The sequence below is a fragment of the Oenanthe melanoleuca genome, chromosome 1A (assembly GCF_029582105.1).
Source record: "Oenanthe melanoleuca isolate GR-GAL-2019-014 chromosome 1A, OMel1.0, whole genome shotgun sequence".
In the NCBI taxonomy this organism is placed as follows: domain Eukaryota; kingdom Metazoa; phylum Chordata; class Aves; order Passeriformes; family Muscicapidae; genus Oenanthe; species Oenanthe melanoleuca.
This window is the reverse complement of record NC_079334.1, coordinates 47,093,917-47,112,194: the sequence shown is the minus strand read 5'-3', so window position 1 is coordinate 47,112,194 and position 18,278 is coordinate 47,093,917. Positions and strand designations below refer to the sequence as shown.

The 18,278-nt window shown below is 37.9% G+C and overlaps 1 protein-coding gene across 3 annotated transcripts in view; it reads right to left on the bottom strand.

Moving 5' to 3' along the window:
- CFTR (CF transmembrane conductance regulator) overlaps nucleotides 1-18,278 on the bottom strand; it is an 84,796-nt gene that overhangs the window by 60,852 nt on the left and 5,666 nt on the right. For all 3 annotated transcript variants that reach the window (XM_056481872.1, XM_056481874.1, XM_056481873.1), the window contains exons 2-7: nucleotides 11,152-11,262; nucleotides 10,152-10,263; nucleotides 5,215-5,430; nucleotides 4,224-4,313; nucleotides 2,722-2,885; nucleotides 2,153-2,278 (exon numbers count right to left, since the gene is read on the bottom strand). In XM_056481872.1, the coding sequence (XP_056337847.1) occupies nucleotides 2,153-2,278; nucleotides 2,722-2,885; nucleotides 4,224-4,313; nucleotides 5,215-5,430; nucleotides 10,152-10,263; nucleotides 11,152-11,262 (819 nt within the window). The remainder of the gene's footprint in view (nucleotides 1-2,152; nucleotides 2,279-2,721; nucleotides 2,886-4,223; nucleotides 4,314-5,214; nucleotides 5,431-10,151; nucleotides 10,264-11,151; nucleotides 11,263-18,278) is intronic.

The following is an 18,278-nucleotide window of genomic DNA, read 5'->3' as shown; positions in this document are numbered from 1 at the left end:
CACTTACTTGGGACAGGTCTTGCTGATGCAATGTGGGTACTTGGAAAAAAATATGAGGGACCCAAGAAGCCTTGTGCATATACAGAGTGCACAGACCAGTGTGTGCCTGGTTTTGGAGTGATGCTGCAGGAACCAGTACTAATACATAAGCTCGAATTCCTTAGCTTTATGTAAAGTTGTGTGATTTTCAGTGCAGACTTAAGAGGGCGGAGTAGACAGCCCATATTGGTGTCTCTGAAGATAAATAAACTGGTTTGTATCAGAAAAAGCCATCATACAAAAATGGGTCTGTGATGGCTGAGTTATTACACACTGGCTAAAACACAGACATGGCTCCAAGCACAAGGTCTTGTTTCCTAGCAGCTTAGCAAGCCAAATGACTGGGAGGTCCTGCAGAGCTGATTCCACAAGGCAAATTTGATTGAAACTCTGATATTCCTGGGCTGACTCGCTCTGGTGATGTCTTCACTGAGTGACCTGCTGGATGACTTAAAAAAAATACAGAAGAAGCATAGAATTATAGGATGGTTTGGGGTGGAAGGGACCTTAAAGATCAACCAGTTCCAACCCTCCAGGCTACTTCAAGCCCCTCCAGCCTGACCTTGAACACTTCCAGGGATGAGGCATCCACAGCTTTTCTGGGCAACCTCTGCCAGAGCCTCAACACCTTCACAGGGAAGAACTGCTTCTTAATATCTAATCTAAATCTACCCTCCTTCAGTTCAAAGCCACTCCCCTTTTTCCTATCATTATGTACCCTTGCAAAATGTCCCTCTACTGATTTCTTGTAGACTCCCTTCAGGTACTGAAAGGCCACAATAAGGTTTGCCCAATGCCTTTTCTTCTCTAAGCTGAATAATTTCATTTATCTCAGCCTTTCTTCATAGGAGAAGTACTCTGATCTTGGAATATTGCTAGCATTCTTGTCTTTTAAAAATCCATGCATCATGCAATAAAAATTACCTCCAGCATGACAAAATTTACTATAAATTATTGTAGAAAATATAGATAATAAAATAACAGTCCAATTTCCAGGTTTCTGAGACCAGTTTGTGGATATTAATTTATTTAATTAATTTCTAGAGGATTTTCTAGCATAATGTGCTCTCAAATTTCCTAAAAGCAATACATGTGACTAGTGACATCAGAGGAATCCTAAACTATTCCATCCTCTAGCTAGCACTCATGACCTGGATTCAGACTGAGTTTCTCTGATTGTTTATAGTAAATAATTAGAAATTGTAAAGGTAAAGAACGCTTCACTTTCCCTGGATTGTCTTTCAGAAAGCAGCTGAACAAGAAGGTGTTTGTGGAACAATATAATTTTATGTCTGTTATTTACATGATAATATGACACTTTTATTTCTTTTATTTTCCCAATCACACACCTGCCACAGAATTTTATTTCTCTGTAAAGGACTAAACAAACACACGGGACACATGGGAGAGTTTTAATGCAGCATTGCCCATCAATCAATGTCACTTCTCCCTTTCCCCTGAACTCCTTGCTGGTGACAAGGACTTCCTTCCCACAGGTCCCAGCTAACTTTTACCTCCTTTCTCCTTTACAGGAGTTACAGTTCAATCCTTGCATTAGTTGAGGAGATAAGCATTCTACAAGGCCATCTACAGACAATAAATGTTAATGTAGATGTGCAGGACAAACATGTCAATCTATGCTACTTTACTCCTTTTACAGATTGCATGCAAATTTTATAACCAGCTTTATTGCATTTCTCAGAAAATGGCTGCACAGGATTCATATTGTTTCCTTCACCACAGAATAGGGATGTCTGTTAAGCCTTAAGTAACCATCACAAAAGGGCTTTTTGTTTTAAGATGAAGACAGGGTTGGCCAGAAAGCAAACACAGATCCCACAATTGTTTTACCTGCACAAACTAACCATTGAAACATCTTTATAACAAATGAGGAAGTAAATAAAAGAAATTAAAAAAATCTCACCTCCATAGTAAACTTGAAAAAAAAAATTGGGAAAAACCCCCAAGCAGCGGTGTGGGAATGCATGGTTAGTTTATTGAGGATTAATAATTGTTGCTTTACTTCTTAACTAACATGACATGATGTTCATAGCCACCTAATTTTTTTTTCTGAGCACATACAAAAATTTATGTAACAAATGAGTACACTTACTCACGGATGTTTTCAATCATTTTTTCCATTGCATCCTCCCAACAGTAGGCTTTAACTGACTGTATATTTTCAATTACTTCTGAGGTGATGACAAGTCTCTCATTGATCTTTCCTGCTCTCTTATTCCTACAAAGAAAAAAGGCAGTAGGTCAATCTTCACCTTTTTCATCCTGTATCATTAGCTTGTATCTCATTAGATCCTATGAGAAGAGCTTCCATATATGCCTCTGCTTAAAATGTTTACTTTAACAGAATTATTCTGAAGAATGTAGAAGAAATTGTTGGAAATCAAATAATTGTTTTTAAAGGAGAAAGTAAAACCCCAAAAAGAATGGATCAAGTAACTAATAAGGGTTTTGATTCTAAAAATTATAGATTTAATGCTAAATCTAATTTTATCACTATTTATTCCATGACTTTTCATTTTTTTTCAAGTTTAGACACCTGCTGCTAAATAAGTGATATTTTGTCTGTAACTTTCCATACACAGAAACACTCTCATAACTAGAGTCCCTTAACCAATGTGTTTCAGGAAAATATGTTGAAATATTTTAAAACATTCTTGTCACCTGTATTTCATCATCATTTGTCCCAGCCAGGCTTGGACTAAGACCATGACTATTAGAAGAGCAAGTCCAGAAAATGCAGAAGCTTCTAACATATCCCAGAGCAATCCCATCAGCAGTACCACTTGTAATGGTGCAATCCATACAAAATGAGCCAGAGCAAGACCCTATGAAAAGCCACAGAAGAAAAAAAAAAAAGAGTTAGAGATTTGCTCTGAAAACGACATGAAGTAGTCATTCAAGTGACACTTTGAAAAATATAGTGAAGAATGGTACAAATATTTCCAGTAGAAAAACAGGTTTATAAAGGAAGCCTTGTGATCCTAAGCACATAGCATTCTGGGTGTTAATTATGATGACAGGGCAGCATTACATATACATTCTGCACCTAAACTTTGATTTTTCTAAGGCAAAGTTCAATCTGCAACTGTCTCTTTGTCACCTATATGCATGAGGAAAAGTCACAGCATTGTAAAAGTAAACCAAATTTAGCATCAATGCTGCCTTTTCTAACCACTGTAAGATGAGAAAAATACATGTAAGAATCTTCTGAGAGTGTTCTAATCTTATATAGAAGGCAAAAATTACTTTGGTGTAGAGATGACTGTTGTATGAACACAACTAGTTCAATGCAGTCCTCATTCAGGAGATTTTGGAGTGAATCCTGTGATCAGGAACACAGGGGTCTGTGTTGCTGCAGCAACACTGCTGCAATGACAGACCACTTGTCTTAACTTGTGCAGCACTAGCTGACATTACTCTATACAGTCATACAGTGCTTAAGGTAAACACACCCTGCAGTCCCACCCAAGCCTCTACAGTCTCCCTGATCTTGTGCCCTTCATGAGAATGAAATCTTATACTACCAAAGGGCCAATTGAACACACATGAACAGAAGTTAATAGAATTTCCAATTTCTAAAGGCATTAGGAGGGATTTAGTGTAGTCCCTAACAAAAGAGAAGTTTTACAGAAGACTTTCTAAGATTTTCTAAAATGGTTGTCTAACTTCCTAATGTAGTCTTACATGAACAATCCCTTTTAAGTGGGCTGGGTAATAAAAGGAACAGGAGGCTAAACCTCACCACTTGTTCAATGACAGAAATGGACTGGGTCACCTCAGTAAAAAGATATGGTCATCAGGAAGTAGGATGGAAGGTTTGAACCAGGAAGTTCTGATTTCTATGAAACCAACTGTTTAACCCAGAGATTTCCTGGCAGGTTCTCACTGGACTGAAGAACAAACATGTTTTTATGATGTAACTGCTTTTCAGGTACCCTCTTCTAATCAGCATAGGAGATAAAGAATTTCATAAGTATCAGAATGAGCACTTCTATGATTACGTGCCAACACATTTTCCTGAGGTAATGAATGACTATTTAGTCTACAAAGAGCACTCAGTGCAGTTCTTCATTTATGCTCCTTCCTTCCTTAATATCTGTCATGAACAGCTTGACATTTGTATTTGATGGATCACCAAGTGAATTAAACAACTGATGACGCACCTCATCAAATTTGTTCAGATTGTTGGAAAGGAGACTAACCAATTGTCCAGTACTTATTTTATCCAGAACTCTGCTTGACAGTTTTAGGATCTGTAAGAGAAAACAAAACCAAAGAAAAACTAAGTTATCCCCATAAAACATAATAAAATTTTTTAAAAAATTATAAACAATGGTGCAGCAGTATTAGTAATAATCCACTTATCTGTTTATGCTACAAAGAAAATCTCATTAAGCTTGTTGTTTATGTCCCTCAAATTCAAGATAGCCATTAAATTGCTTTAAAAAATATTGATGTATTGACTTAGTCCTTGCTTCCTGTTGAATATTTTATGGATATAGATATATATGCAAATACGAGTTTTAATTAAGCATGCATGCTGTGTGCTGCTGTGCACCTTCAAAAATCTCCTACTGTTGCCTCTATTGACAAATATTTTTGAAAGATGCTTTCACCATGAGCTTTATCCTAGAATAATTAACATGTTTGTTTATATTATCGTCTTTGGGTATAGGTAAAACAAAGAAACTTCTAAAATCTTTGTATTTTTGAACAGGTGATTGGCCAATATCTGTTGACTCTTCATGCTATAGCGATGTCACACAGCAGCATTCAAACTCAATCCCCTCAATGTCACATTTATTGTTTATATCTTCACCTCTGATTCTCTCCTGAAGATATTTGGCCACCACCCTGTTATTCTTCTTTTGCAGTACACATTTTTAACAGGAGCACACTAGTGAAACAATTAAGGCATCTCACCACATATGCAGCAAGTCTGAACTCACAGAGGTTGATTTCAGCAAACCAGCTGTAGACAGGTATTTAATTCTCTGAACTGGGAAATTAAGAGCTGTCAGAAACTATTAGCCACATTATTATTCCGTGTACTATGTGTACCTTAACAAAACTATCAATCTTTTAACAAACTAGCCTAGAAGTTACACAGACTACACACAGAGGTTTGGCTTAGAGGGTAAATGAAACAATTACCTTCTTATAAATCAAGCTAAACATAGCTATCCTCATTTGCATTCCAATGTGATGAAGACCGAATACAGCAGGGTGTATAAGCAGTGTTCTCACAAAAAAGAGAAGGCACAAGCCAATGGCCAGGTAGTAGGCTATGGATCTTTCATCAGAGTTGTCTGGATCATAGGAAGCTATTATTCTCCCCAGCAGAAGGGGCTGCACAGATTTGGTGACTTCCTGTACAGAGAAACAAGAAAAGTAATTTTGGTCAGTAGCTGGTTCATTTTTTTCAAAATGGCTAACATTTCAATTCAAAGTCCTACCAAATGAGATTTAAAGTCTTACATCTTAAATGAGGAAGTCAGGCTTGTTTGCTGTGCAAACCACAGAAAATTGCAGTAATTGCACAGGAGAACAGACAACACTGCTGCCTAAGTCTGTGATGCTCCTGCAAATGCACCAAAGCAAATCTGGCTCATAAATTTTGCTTGATCTTTTTCTACAAAAGGCACAGCTCAGATCAGCTTCCACATTTACTTTACAGAGTTGTAATGGATTAGCCATATCATATGATTGATCCTAGTTTACCAGGCTGGACCTCTGCTTTGGTCCCTAGGGAAAAGTTCTCACTGCACTTTACTGGACTTACAGGACAAGGGAAGCCTCAGAACTCCTAAAATGAACACTACCATTCTCACAAGACAGTGAGAATACAGCTAAAACAACAAATAAATGGAAATAAGAACAGAATAAGAGTATAAATAATTGTATCATCCCACGCAACTGTTCTAGACACTGTATCCAATTTTGTAACAAAAACAGGAGAAGAGGCAGTAAATGGCAAGGGAGGCAAAGTTAATAAAGGTCCCAGAGAGAAAACAGTCTCTTCTACGTTCGAGGCCCCAGGACTTCCCATCCAGAGATAAGCAACATCACAGAGAACCAGGGTAGGAGAGGAGAAAGAGGTAAGGTCAAACCACTAAACTGCAAGGTATCCAAAGGATTTGCCAAAGCCCTGACATTACTTTAGTCTATTACATTTGTCCTCAGCCCCCTTTTTCATTGTAATTAGACTCCATCAGTGTTACCTCTCATTTGCCTTCCATTTCCTTCCCTGTCCCATCATTTTCATACTTTCACCCGTCTAACCTCATCTTTTTCCATCTCTGCCTCTTGCCTCCTCTTTCTTTACCCAGTCTATCCCAAAGAACTGCAAAAATCACCTGTGTGCTGTGGTCTAATATTTTGCTTCATCTTCTGCATGAGGACATGAAGTATGTATGTGCTGCTTTGCTTCACTGTTATGATCAGTTTAAAAATAAATAATGTTAAGAACTTTCATGCATCTCCTTATTCTTCTTTCTGTTGTGTTGCAGCAGAAAGCATTGATACTTCCAACCTAACAAGACATTACTGAATTCTTTTGTACTGAGATGTGTTAAATTCTGCCCAAAAGTTACCAGTACTGTCTTCCAGATGAAAATCATGCAGACCACCCTAGAGTCTCAAAGAAGGGAACTGGTGAAGTTCAGCTGTAATTAAAGTTCTACTGTGATAAATAGATTAGCAAAGTCCCCTTTCATTTTTTTTCTCCTTTGGGTTCTCTTGTACAAAAGCAATTGCAAGTACTTCTATAACCTGTACTGTAATCCCTTTTGAATGTTACTGTTGGTGGAGCTGATATCCATCATTCCCTTTTTCCACAGAAGAGATAGAATTTTACACCTCAAACAGCATACCTGTACTATGTGCTACATTGCCCAAACTAAACACCACTCTGCTGTGAATCTGGAGCCAGTTTTGACAAAGACTTCAGTGTTATCAGTGGGCAAAGGGAGGAGTGTTTATTATAAAACACTTGACCCAAGACAGCTGTGCTTAGACCATATGCATCCCACAGCATTGAACCAAGACTCCCCAAAACTCATAAAAAACAAAACATTCACCTCTCAAGGACAATATAGTGTTTTCGTATTCTTGGAGATTCCAAGATAAGCCTTTCTATATAGGCTTAAAATAGCAAATTTTTTGTGTGTGTTTACTTTTATTCCAGTGAAAATTACATGTTCTGCTGCTGTGTTTGTTGTGACTATAAATGCATTGCATACATTCCGAGCTTGCTGGAAAAAAAAGAAGATCTACAGACTAGAATAGTAGCTGGCAATAAGCCAAGTCATACACTGTCTCATGGGGCATAAAAGTCCATTGGTTTACAATGGAGATTTATCAGCTTGCTTACCAAAGATATTATCTAGTCTACATACAAATCAAAGCAGAACAGCCTGGTTTTCATTTATCCTCTTGTAAACTCAAAATTACCCACTGATACAAATATGAATAAACTGATTAGAAAAGCCTGGCTAAAGAAAAGAATGGAATTTGCACACCTAAGAGAAAATTCAGTTTTCAAGAATCATGTTTTGTCTTTGCCTGTCCTCTCTGCATTCATCGTAGGTTACTGAGAAACCCATAAGTGTCCCCCTATCAGAAATCTTGATTAAAAGAGTAAAGATCTGAAGAGAAGTGAGATTATGACACAGCATACTGTGCTAATCTGACCTGGCATGATTATCCTTATGCAACAACAAGTTTTCTGTTACGTGTATCCCCCATATGTTCAAACACTCTGTATTTGAAGACAATGATGCACACCTCTTCTTTGGAGTATGGCCAAGAAGTGCTTCCCTCCCTGCCTCCTCACTCACACCCGTGACCCATATGCAAGAACTTCAGGAAATCCTCATTAGGGTCCTTTGGGATATGATACTAAAACCACTTCTAAGCTAACGCCAGCAGCTGTTAGCCTGGGTGGAAATACAAATTTCATGGCAATAAATATAAGACAAAAATACAAATAGAATCAAACTGATCCTCACAGCAAAGTACTTAGTTGGCTAGCAGGTATCGAGTGGAAAAGCAAGATTTCTGTTTCACCACCATAACACCTTTTCTTTAAATTGCAAGGCTCATTTTCTGACAGGCTGAAGAATGGAAACAGTCTCAAACAGCAGGGGTGCAAATACATTAAGTGCAGTAAATCAAGGTGCCTAACATAACACAATTTATGAGGGGGAGTTGTAATACTCTAGGGGGCCAGAGCACAAGTGTCCACCCTGCAATAACATCATTACCTACGGCGCACCAGGGACAAGGGAGAGGTGGAAAAAAGGCCAGACTTAATGAGAGCAAAGCTGTGATGCCAGTTGAAACGACAACTCCACAAACAGCAGGGATGTCAGCACAGTTTAAACCACAGTCCAAGAAAGATGCCATGAAAGCAGCTCAGAGATTAGACAAGCAAAGAGCTGAAAGGAAAATGAAGTTCAAAAGAACACACAACTTGGTTACACCTATGCCAGTACGGCACAACATCCTGTCCCCTTTCAAATTTATGGCAAAGCTCCCATTAATTTCCTGCAAAGGACATCAGCAGCTTTAGGAGCAATTTGGTTTTTTCACAATTCCTCTTTCAATAAAATGAAGCAGCTTTAAATAAAATGAACACTAATGATAATAGAATCAAGAATTTAAACTAAGATTTCATCTTCATTAATGTTCATTGTGGAAGATGCAGATTTGTTTACTATGTGTTTAATTGCACACATCTGTGATTCCTTAAAGAATTTTTTTTAAAACCCATACACACAACCAAAGAATATGACTCAAAAATCCTGCATTCTTGTTCTGTCTTCACCCTGTCTAAAATTGTACTCCATGTAAAAAAAGTGCACAAGGAAAAATCAACCCTGAACATGCATGCCCACACACTTGCCTAGACTTTGAGTGCTATCCTCAAAATTCCTGCAAAAGCCCTCAGACACTGCTTAACTTTTAATAAGAATGCATTAGTGCAAAGGTTGGGCTGGCAGCCTCTGCAGGAATAGATATTACAGTGTACGGTAAGCTACATTTTTGTTGGCAATGGGGTTTCTTTAAATACAAACCTATCATGAATATGGAGCTGCTGGCTTTGTGAGTAAAAAAGTTTAAAATCTAAAGGCAGTAATGAGAGCACAGGAACACATAAAAGACACTATTGTGTAGGGGTCTGCAAATACAAGGTGTCATCCCAAAGAAGAGCTGACAAAAGTGATGAAGGAGTAGAGAGAGAACAGTTGTCATGCAGCTCCTTACATTGCAAGGGGCCCTGTCCTAGACAGTAGCTGCCCTACCTGGACAAACACAATTTAGGGTCCAGTACCCAAAGGGTATCCTCCTGACTCTATGCCACCCCCTGCATCTGGCAAAGAATGGAAACTCTCCTTGGCCTTCCTTTGCTGCCAATGTATTTATAGAAACTTCTTTTTTTTCTCTCTTAAATTGCAGTGGTCAAATTTAATTAAAATTTGACTTTAGCCCTTCTACCTTTCTCCCTACATAATCTCACAACACCCTTTTAGTCCCAGGCTGCTGCTCCTCCTTACAGAGGTGATTCACTCTCTTTTTTACTACTAAATCACAGAAATTTGCAAGTAACACAGGTATTTAACCTGCATATTGGTTAACAGCAATTTTCAGATTTACAGTCTGGCTACACATACCTAGTGAGACTCATCATTTTCACCAATTATTTTCACAGCTCTTAACCCCAGTGATAGGATTGTCAAACTAACAGGTGACATTTGCTTAAGTCAAGGTAATTCTACCTAACATGTTGGAAAGGTGATAAACATAATCAGTTCAGGCTTTCACATCAAGTCCCTAATCACACACTTGGGAGTACTAACTGCACTGGAAATATTTTAAAACTATTAATATGTATGTTTTAAAGATATTAAAAGATTATTATTTTTTAATGAAAGCCCCTGAATATATCTCTGTATTTATCAGCTTTGTAAGCAATATACAGAGGAAATATCTGTAGCTATTCACAGTATTCTGAATTAATTTAGCAGTCTCTAAAACTTGGATCTATCTAAGGAACAATAAAATTTACTGAAGAGGAGAACAATTCTTACCCCTAAGTATAAAATTATTCCATAGAACATAAATTTCCAGAAAAAACATCGTCGAAGAGCATTAATGAGTTTGGGTTTCTTCTCTGAAGTCGCCAGCTCTCTGTCCCATTCTCTGAAAAGAAACCAAATCCAGGACCATTAGGTTGTATGAGCAAATACATGGGTCTATGGCTGTGACATACTTCAATTCACTCAAGTATATCCAAGGAGATTTAACTAAAGTGGCTAATGAAAGAGATCTCTGCAGAGACCCCAAGAATCTGGCTTTCCTGGACTTGATAGATCAATAAGAGTTCAAACCTGGTTCAGCCACATATTTGGTAGTTTTAAATACTCAGTCATACATCACCCTGCAGGGAATAATTTCATGAAAAGGTCACATTGTATGTTTTAAAGAAACCTGCTGTACTTAAAACCAGAGTACAATAATAGGCAAATAAATGTTTTGGAGCACTTCCAGTCTGCAAGAAAAAAAGCACCAACAAAGCATCAAAAATGTGACTTTTCTACTGCACAGCACTATTTTAAACTTTTTTTCTGGGGCAATGACTTTCTTTTCAATAGTCAATTGCAGACCAGAAGCAATGTTGCATACAGAGAACATGTGTTTTGGCAAAATTCAATTCACAGATTAAAACACTCCAGAGAATATCCTCAACTAACTATTTTATCATTGTTTCAACAGAAAAGATAACCAGAATATTTAATTTATAAACTATCAAAACACATTAAGCATACCAATGTTCTCAATATTGTCCCTTCAAAATCAGCATATTCTATGATTCTGTGATCAATGGCAGATATCACAGGTACCTGTATATAGTAATTTAGATCATCTAGGCTGTACAGTCTAGATGTACAGGGATCCCAGTCATGTCCAAAGTACAACTGTGTGCAATCAGCTTGCACCTGATGCTATTTAAACATTTCATCCAAAAGCTTTGCAATGAAAATTGCAGAGTGATTCCTGAAACAAATTTATTTAATTAACCTTTCATACCTTTCCAGTTTTTCAGAAAGATTATCAGCAGAGTCTGCAGAAGGAATTTGATAAATATCTGACAGCTCCAACCGTCGTCTGTAACCCTTTTTCAAAATTGGATTCGTCCATCTAAGCAAATATTTAAAAAAAAAAAAAAAAAAAAAAAAAAAGTTAGAAATATAAAAAAATTCTAGCATTAATTCTGGAGTTACTTTGTCTCACCCTGAATATTTTGCCCACAGAATCCAGCTATAAGTGCACTCATATATATGACAAGATATATATGACAAGTGCAGCCCTGCATTATATTTACAAAATTATATTGACAAATATACTATTAAAAGAATAATTGTAAAACTCCTGTATTTTATAAGTTTTGGGGTGGGATCGTGCCCCAAACTTCCTACTGAGTCAGCAGCAGACTAATGAATAGGGGATTGAAACCTTTGTACTGTATTTCCAAATATGCTATGTCCATATACATGAATAATAAATCAGAACTATATTAAAGTGGATATGTATGTTTAATTTCTATCTGCTCTGCTCTGAGGAGACCCCACCTGGAGTACTGTGTCCAGCTCTGGGGTTCTCAGCACAGGAAGGACAGGAACCTGTTGGAGGGAGTCCAGAGGAGATCACAAGAGGATTAGAAAGATGGAGCACCTCTCCAATGAAGAAAAGCTTAGAGAATTGAAATTGTTCAGCCTGGACAAGAGATGGCTCTGGGAAATCTTAGAGCAGCCTTCCAGTACCTAAAGGGCCCCTTTGGGAGAGCTGCAGAGGAACTTTTTACAAGGACATATAGTGACAGGAAGAGGGGGAATGGCTTTAAACTGAAAGAGAGCAAGTTTAGATCAGCTATTAGGAAGAAATTCCTTACTGTGAGGGTAGCCAGATACTGCAACAGGTTGCCTAGAGGAGCTCGGGATGCCCCATCCCTAGCAGTGTTCAGGGTCAGGTTGGATGCATCATGGAGAAACCTGATCTATTGGAAAGTGTCCCTGCCCATGGAACACAGCAATCTTTAAGATCTCTTCCAACACAAGCCATTCTATGATTTTATGGCATCTTACATTGCAATATCCACTTAAAAACACAAATCTTGCACAGGACTCCTCATAAGATCTTCATTGTGTCCCTTATATACACATATTTTGCATTTGTTTTTTCAAATGTCGTGTTTAAAATTTTAATACCAATTTAAAGGGCATGTTGAAATAAAAAAAAGCAGGTAAAGACTACTCTGAATGGCTACCCTGTGGAGAAAACTTTTATCAACCATTATTAATTTTATTAAACAATACACCTGCAAAAAGGCCTATGAATCCCCAAGGATCAACTTATACAAAATTTTTCACCAGATTCTGTTCAGAAATCTTTTTGAAAGCAAAGGACTAGATCAATACATAAGAACTGTTTTGTGCTAATGGTGTATTTTGAAACTACTTGAATTTCTGCTTTCCTGTCATCAATAAAAAATATTTCCTTAAAAAAATTGAGTGCCTGCAAAAGAAGTAGCTTGTGGTTGTATGCTATCATACTTCCATTTGTAAACCAGAGTTTTTTAAAAAACCCTTCATGATTCATGATTATGATAAAATTCTGCAAAACCTCAAACATTTCAAAAGTTTTGTTTTAAACTGTTTTTGTAGGCAACAGCTAAAAAACCACAAAATATATGCAATAATTTTTCCACAGTCACTGAGAAAATACAAACAGCTTATTGGATATGCTTACCTGTATGTCTGTAAGAACATATGTCATACACACAGAGTAATCCACATTCTCAATTGCAGCCTCTGAAGGTGCAAAGAAGTTAATACAAAGATAAAAGAGCATCATTGAACACTATAAAAGTGCAAAAAGGCCTTAACAGATGAAGACTACTTGTGTGCAACCGTGTGTACACACATGCACACTTGAACCTCTACTTTAATGAAGTTATGGACTGCATGAGACAGCAGTCTGTAATCCCCATTATTCAGTAAAGCACCAAGATATTTCCCAAGAGTATGGTTGTATCACACCCACTGCAAAGAAAATACGGTCTAAGAAATGAAAGGAGTATCCTTCATTTCTGCTATTATAGCATGGTTTCAGATGAATCATATGACTTCTAGCTCAGTCTTTCACACCACTGTAGCTGAAAAATAACAAAAGATTCATGGTACATTATAGGAAGGGAGCTAAGAGAGTCCACTTTGGAGAGTCACAGGAGTCTCATTTTATCATTTGCAGATGATAAAACATCCATAAACTTTACAGCTACTGGAAATAGTGGCCAATATTTTTCAGGCATAAAATGGATTAGAAGAAAACCTTTGAATTTAGTATAACACTTATGTGAAAGCCTTTCACAGCTGCTGCAACTGGTATATCAGGTAGTGATTTGTATTTTGCCAGCTCCTGAAGACAGAGAGGACCAGTTGCTATTGGGCTTGTGCACATCTTGTGGAGAACTGGCTAATCCTTGTCATTCAGGAACAGAAACTCTCATGAGTTCCTGTTCTCAGCCTCACCGGTGTCCCATATACATAGACATTTCAGTAATGACAAAATGAATACAAGTTACAGGACACAGAACCACTACTGCAGCTAATGCAAGCAGGTAACAGTGCTTCCTAGGCAACTTCTTTAATTCACAACACTGTAGCTAAGTAATAACCTTCCTAAGCCCCTTAATAATACTTTGAGACTGCAATAAGCAATTCCCAACCTGACAAAAGATAAGTGCTTTACAGTTTCACTTTGTATGTTTTTAGAAAACATTTTTATTACACTGCTTCCCTCCACATATTTGATTTTATTTATAGTTTTGATTATGCCACCTACCCTGGCATTTTGCCACAGCCTGAGCTAACAAAATGTGACTTCATTTAGAAAGAGAGCTGAGTGGTGTATTATCATTTGGGGAAGGCAGCACACTTAGCAGATCTACTGCACTTCTAGAAATGTCTCTTGTTTTACTCTGTGCTTAACTCTGTGTTAACCAGGCACATTTATCATTGCCATCAAAATTATGTGGTCCCTAAATTACCCTCCTCTCCCAAGCATTTGATACAGACTTATGCAGTTCTCCTGCTCATCTCCCTGCTCATCACAGTCACTGCAGCTGTGCTAGGTAAACTCCTCCAGCCAGCTAAAGGAGCAGAGCTGACACCTTCCCTGGGCACCTCCTAGTCTGCAGCCAGGCTCCTACTGCAAGCTGCTGCCAGGGCTTGCACAAAGATGCTCATCACCAGCTGCCCTGACCTTGCTTGGAAGTCCCACCCTCACTAGATCTGGCCAATTTGTGTGCTGTGCCAAGTGCTTCAGGTTGGAGTGGTAATTGTGGGAGGACTTGGCCTGATGTGTGGTGTTTGTCTCAAGGTAGATTTTCAGCAGCTGCTTGAGTTGTGCTGTCAAGAACTGAGGGAGACCGTTTGTGTTTTATTTAAAGGAATATACTAGATCTAAAACACATAAATTTCTCATAAAATCAATTGTTTGCCAGATTCCTATAGAATTTCTATAGCCATTATGTTCTAGATTCTTTGCAAAGATTTGAAATGCAAAATGACTATGAATTTATTTTAACTGGCAATACAATAAGTAGTTACCCATGCTTCCATAACACTAGGTGACATAGCTCAGTCAGAGTTTGTCAATGAATATGGCTCTTCTATTGTTTTGGCTGATTGGAAACAATTTGTCAGCATTAATGCTGAGGTTTTTCCTGAGGTTGTTGAGAAAGAGAAATTTATTCTGAAAGGAAGAGAGCAAGAAGGAAGGGAAACAGATTGGCTTTAGAGCATTATGTTAGCAAATGCCATCAGATTACTGGCTGACATTTAATGAACCCTTTCACAGAGAAACCTGTAGTGCTGTGAGAGTTTTGCCAACTAGGCAAACTTTGCTAACTAGGAATGTTATTATGGGTACACACATGTGAAACCCAGCAGGGAACAAGTTTCAAGGATGTACAGCAGGAAAGAAGAAAAGAAGGCAAGTTCCACATCTATTATCTACTGCCTGTAGTAAAACATACATTATGAACTTGATATGTAAATATCATGTACATAACATTGTAGATTTCTAATGACCATTTCTTTGTCATTTACTTAAGCAGTGTGCAATAGATTTCTTATTACAACTATTGCTTTCTACAGCATGTTCAGACTCATCCTACTCAAGAAAATTGTATCAATAGGGCAGATGTATTTGGCTTTCCAGAGAGTATTAACCCAGACAATTTGTCAATAGGATTTGACTCTCCCTTAAGGCTGCTTTGCATGTCACTGAAGACAGAAGGAGTATCTGTGTAGCTAAGCCAGCTGTCCACATCTTCTTCCTGAGCACAGGAACACCCTATCTCCATCAGGCTCTTCAGATCAAGAAACACGGTTTGCTGAGACAGTAACAGAGCAGTTGTGCTGGGCTACCCAAAAGCAGCAAAACAGGCTCACAAGGCTCACTGGTCAGACTGGTACCATTTCAACACAGGTGCTCTGTGCACAGCACAGCAACATCTACTGAGCAGCACAGAGGTGACTGGGGTTTCACTCCCCTCTACAAAGCATTAATGCCTGGGCAAAATATAGTTAAGCATAGCAACTGCAGGTCCTAAGGATCTGGACCTAAAACTCAATGGAGAGAGCAAGAATAGTGCCTCTGGCATCAATATATCCTTCCTCCTAACAATTAAGGGGGAGGTGGGGGAAGGGCAGGGAGGAAGGAACATAATCAAGCCATAATTATGATGCTCTGGAGCCTAACAAGATGTTTGTAGAGCCATGAATCCTTACCAACTGCAAGAAAAGGCTGAGGTACCATGTAGATCTCAGACATTCCCAAAGAGTCCCTCTGGCCAGCCTACACTAGAGGTTCTGCACTCCCATCCTCCCACAAAAGATACCCATCACTCCAGAGGCAGCAAATTGTAAATTGTTGCTTACTTTATACTGAGAGTGGTTCTACTACACCCAAAACTACTTCTCCAAAAGAGTATCTGCACTACCAGCTGTCTTCTTTAAGCATCCCATAATACAGCTGTAAAAGGTGACCCTAGTTTTTTGTAATCCTTGCTAATAGATGGGACAAGCTAGCATGCACATGGAACACCACAGCCTTATTCCTGCCCCCTTCCCCTTGGTTATCCTTAGCAGAGTAGGTTTGCAGTTATATTGTTTTGAATAGTAACCTACTGAAACAGCATGTTATATATTCTGAAAACTATGTTAACTTCAGCACTTTCCCCTTTATAAACAACAAAAAAAATGCAATGTATTTTAATATTCAAATATAATTATTACAGGGTTTCAATAGTGAAGGTAAATGCAGACCCTACTGATTTCTGGTTTGTTGTTGTTGTTGTTTTCCCCCAGATCACAAAAATTAAGATTGCAATTTCTTCACTAATAAACAATTCTTCCCCATGAGGTGTTATTTGACATGAAAAGTATTTAGCTGCAATATTATTGACTCTGTCACTAGCTGTGAGCAGCACCATTTTAAGAATAATCAATGTTCTGCTGAAACCCCAGGATTTCAATAGCAAATCTTAATTAGGATTATGCAACAGCAATTCTTGGGGAAGTCTTGTCTTTTATGCCCAGTTTTTGCAACGTGACACTTACTGAAATTATTATCTAATTGCTAAATGCTTTTTTAGCAGAAATTCAATACTTTTTTCCTTACAATTAGTAAGGTAGTCAAAATATTTCAGTTTGCAGAAGTACTGACAGATATTTGAGAGAAAACAAAGCACATCAGGGGATAGGTTGTTCAAGACAGAAGGACAGAATATATTAATTGCATTGTAATCAGTCAATTGTTTAGGTACCAAAGTAAAGTCTAAGATATGATACAAATATTTCTTTAACAAAGCTAACAAAATAAAAGTGGTGCTGATGTGCTATGAACATGTTTTGCAAGGCTGTTTCAGCATATATCTACAGTTAGACTGACTGAGAGAGGATGTTCATTCATCTTCACTCTTTTTCTAGATTATACACCCCTCAGCAAGAATAAGAGAAAGATTTCTTTTCTCCCAGTTCTTTGAAAGAGCAAGGAACATTACAGAAGGTTTGCATCAGCAAAACTTTTGCAGAGCAGTGCTATTCATGATTTAATAGAATTTTTAAATCTTCCAGATATGTCACTAAGTGACAGCAACACATTTCACCCAATTTAGCACTTCACCATGTTAGCCATGCATTTTTTAAATATATGTTTCATAATAAAATAGGATAGCATTGCACATCAGTGTAATGGCACTTTCCAAAATCATTATTTGTTCCAACCCCAATGACTGCTAAGTGGTCAGGCATAAACAAACAGGTGAACACAGTCATGTTTTATTTAATTTTAATACCAAGTGTCAAAATGTAAATTACCATTACAGTAATATGGAATCAACCCTAAATTAGGCACTGCTTCTCTGACTACCTGCTCTTTGCCATTTTCTCTACATCCTGGTATTTGATGATGCTACTTCTCAACATGATCCTTGCAAATTAATGAGAAAATGCCTCATATCTTTTGATTTCCAAAACAGTCTTGGGCTTTGAGCAAAGTAACATTGGAGGCACCTTTGTGGGGTTTTTTGTATTTATTACCTACAGAGAAATAAAAGCATTCCAAAACTTACAGACTAACTTTAAAATGAGTTGAGGTGAAAGTTAAAGTGAGATATCAGAATTACTCCAATACAACAAAGGTTCACATCCTTTATTTTAAAAGTTGTGGGGAAAAACAGAGGATACATACCAACATTAAAATATGGAAATGTACCTAAAACCAAGTACCTTTACCAGCTGACACTTAGGATTCTTTCCTAAGGCACAGCCTTGCCCATGGAATCCAGACATTTGTATTGCAACAGCCTCCCCAAACATTACCCTTCAGGATCAATTCCCCCTTCCCACCTACCCTGCCCTGAAAGAAGGATGCCTACCCACATCTGACAGCCACGAGGCTTCTGGTTTAAATTGAAATAAAATGCTGTTTCAAAATATGTCTACTTATTCTCTCCTAATTTGGGGAGTTTCATGACAATGAAACTTGGATTAGCTACTTGCTGACTGAAAAAGCTCATGCAGATCCTTGTGCTTATGAGAGGGGCTGATAAATAAACAGCCTCTGAGTTCTAGCTTGTCTCACCCAGG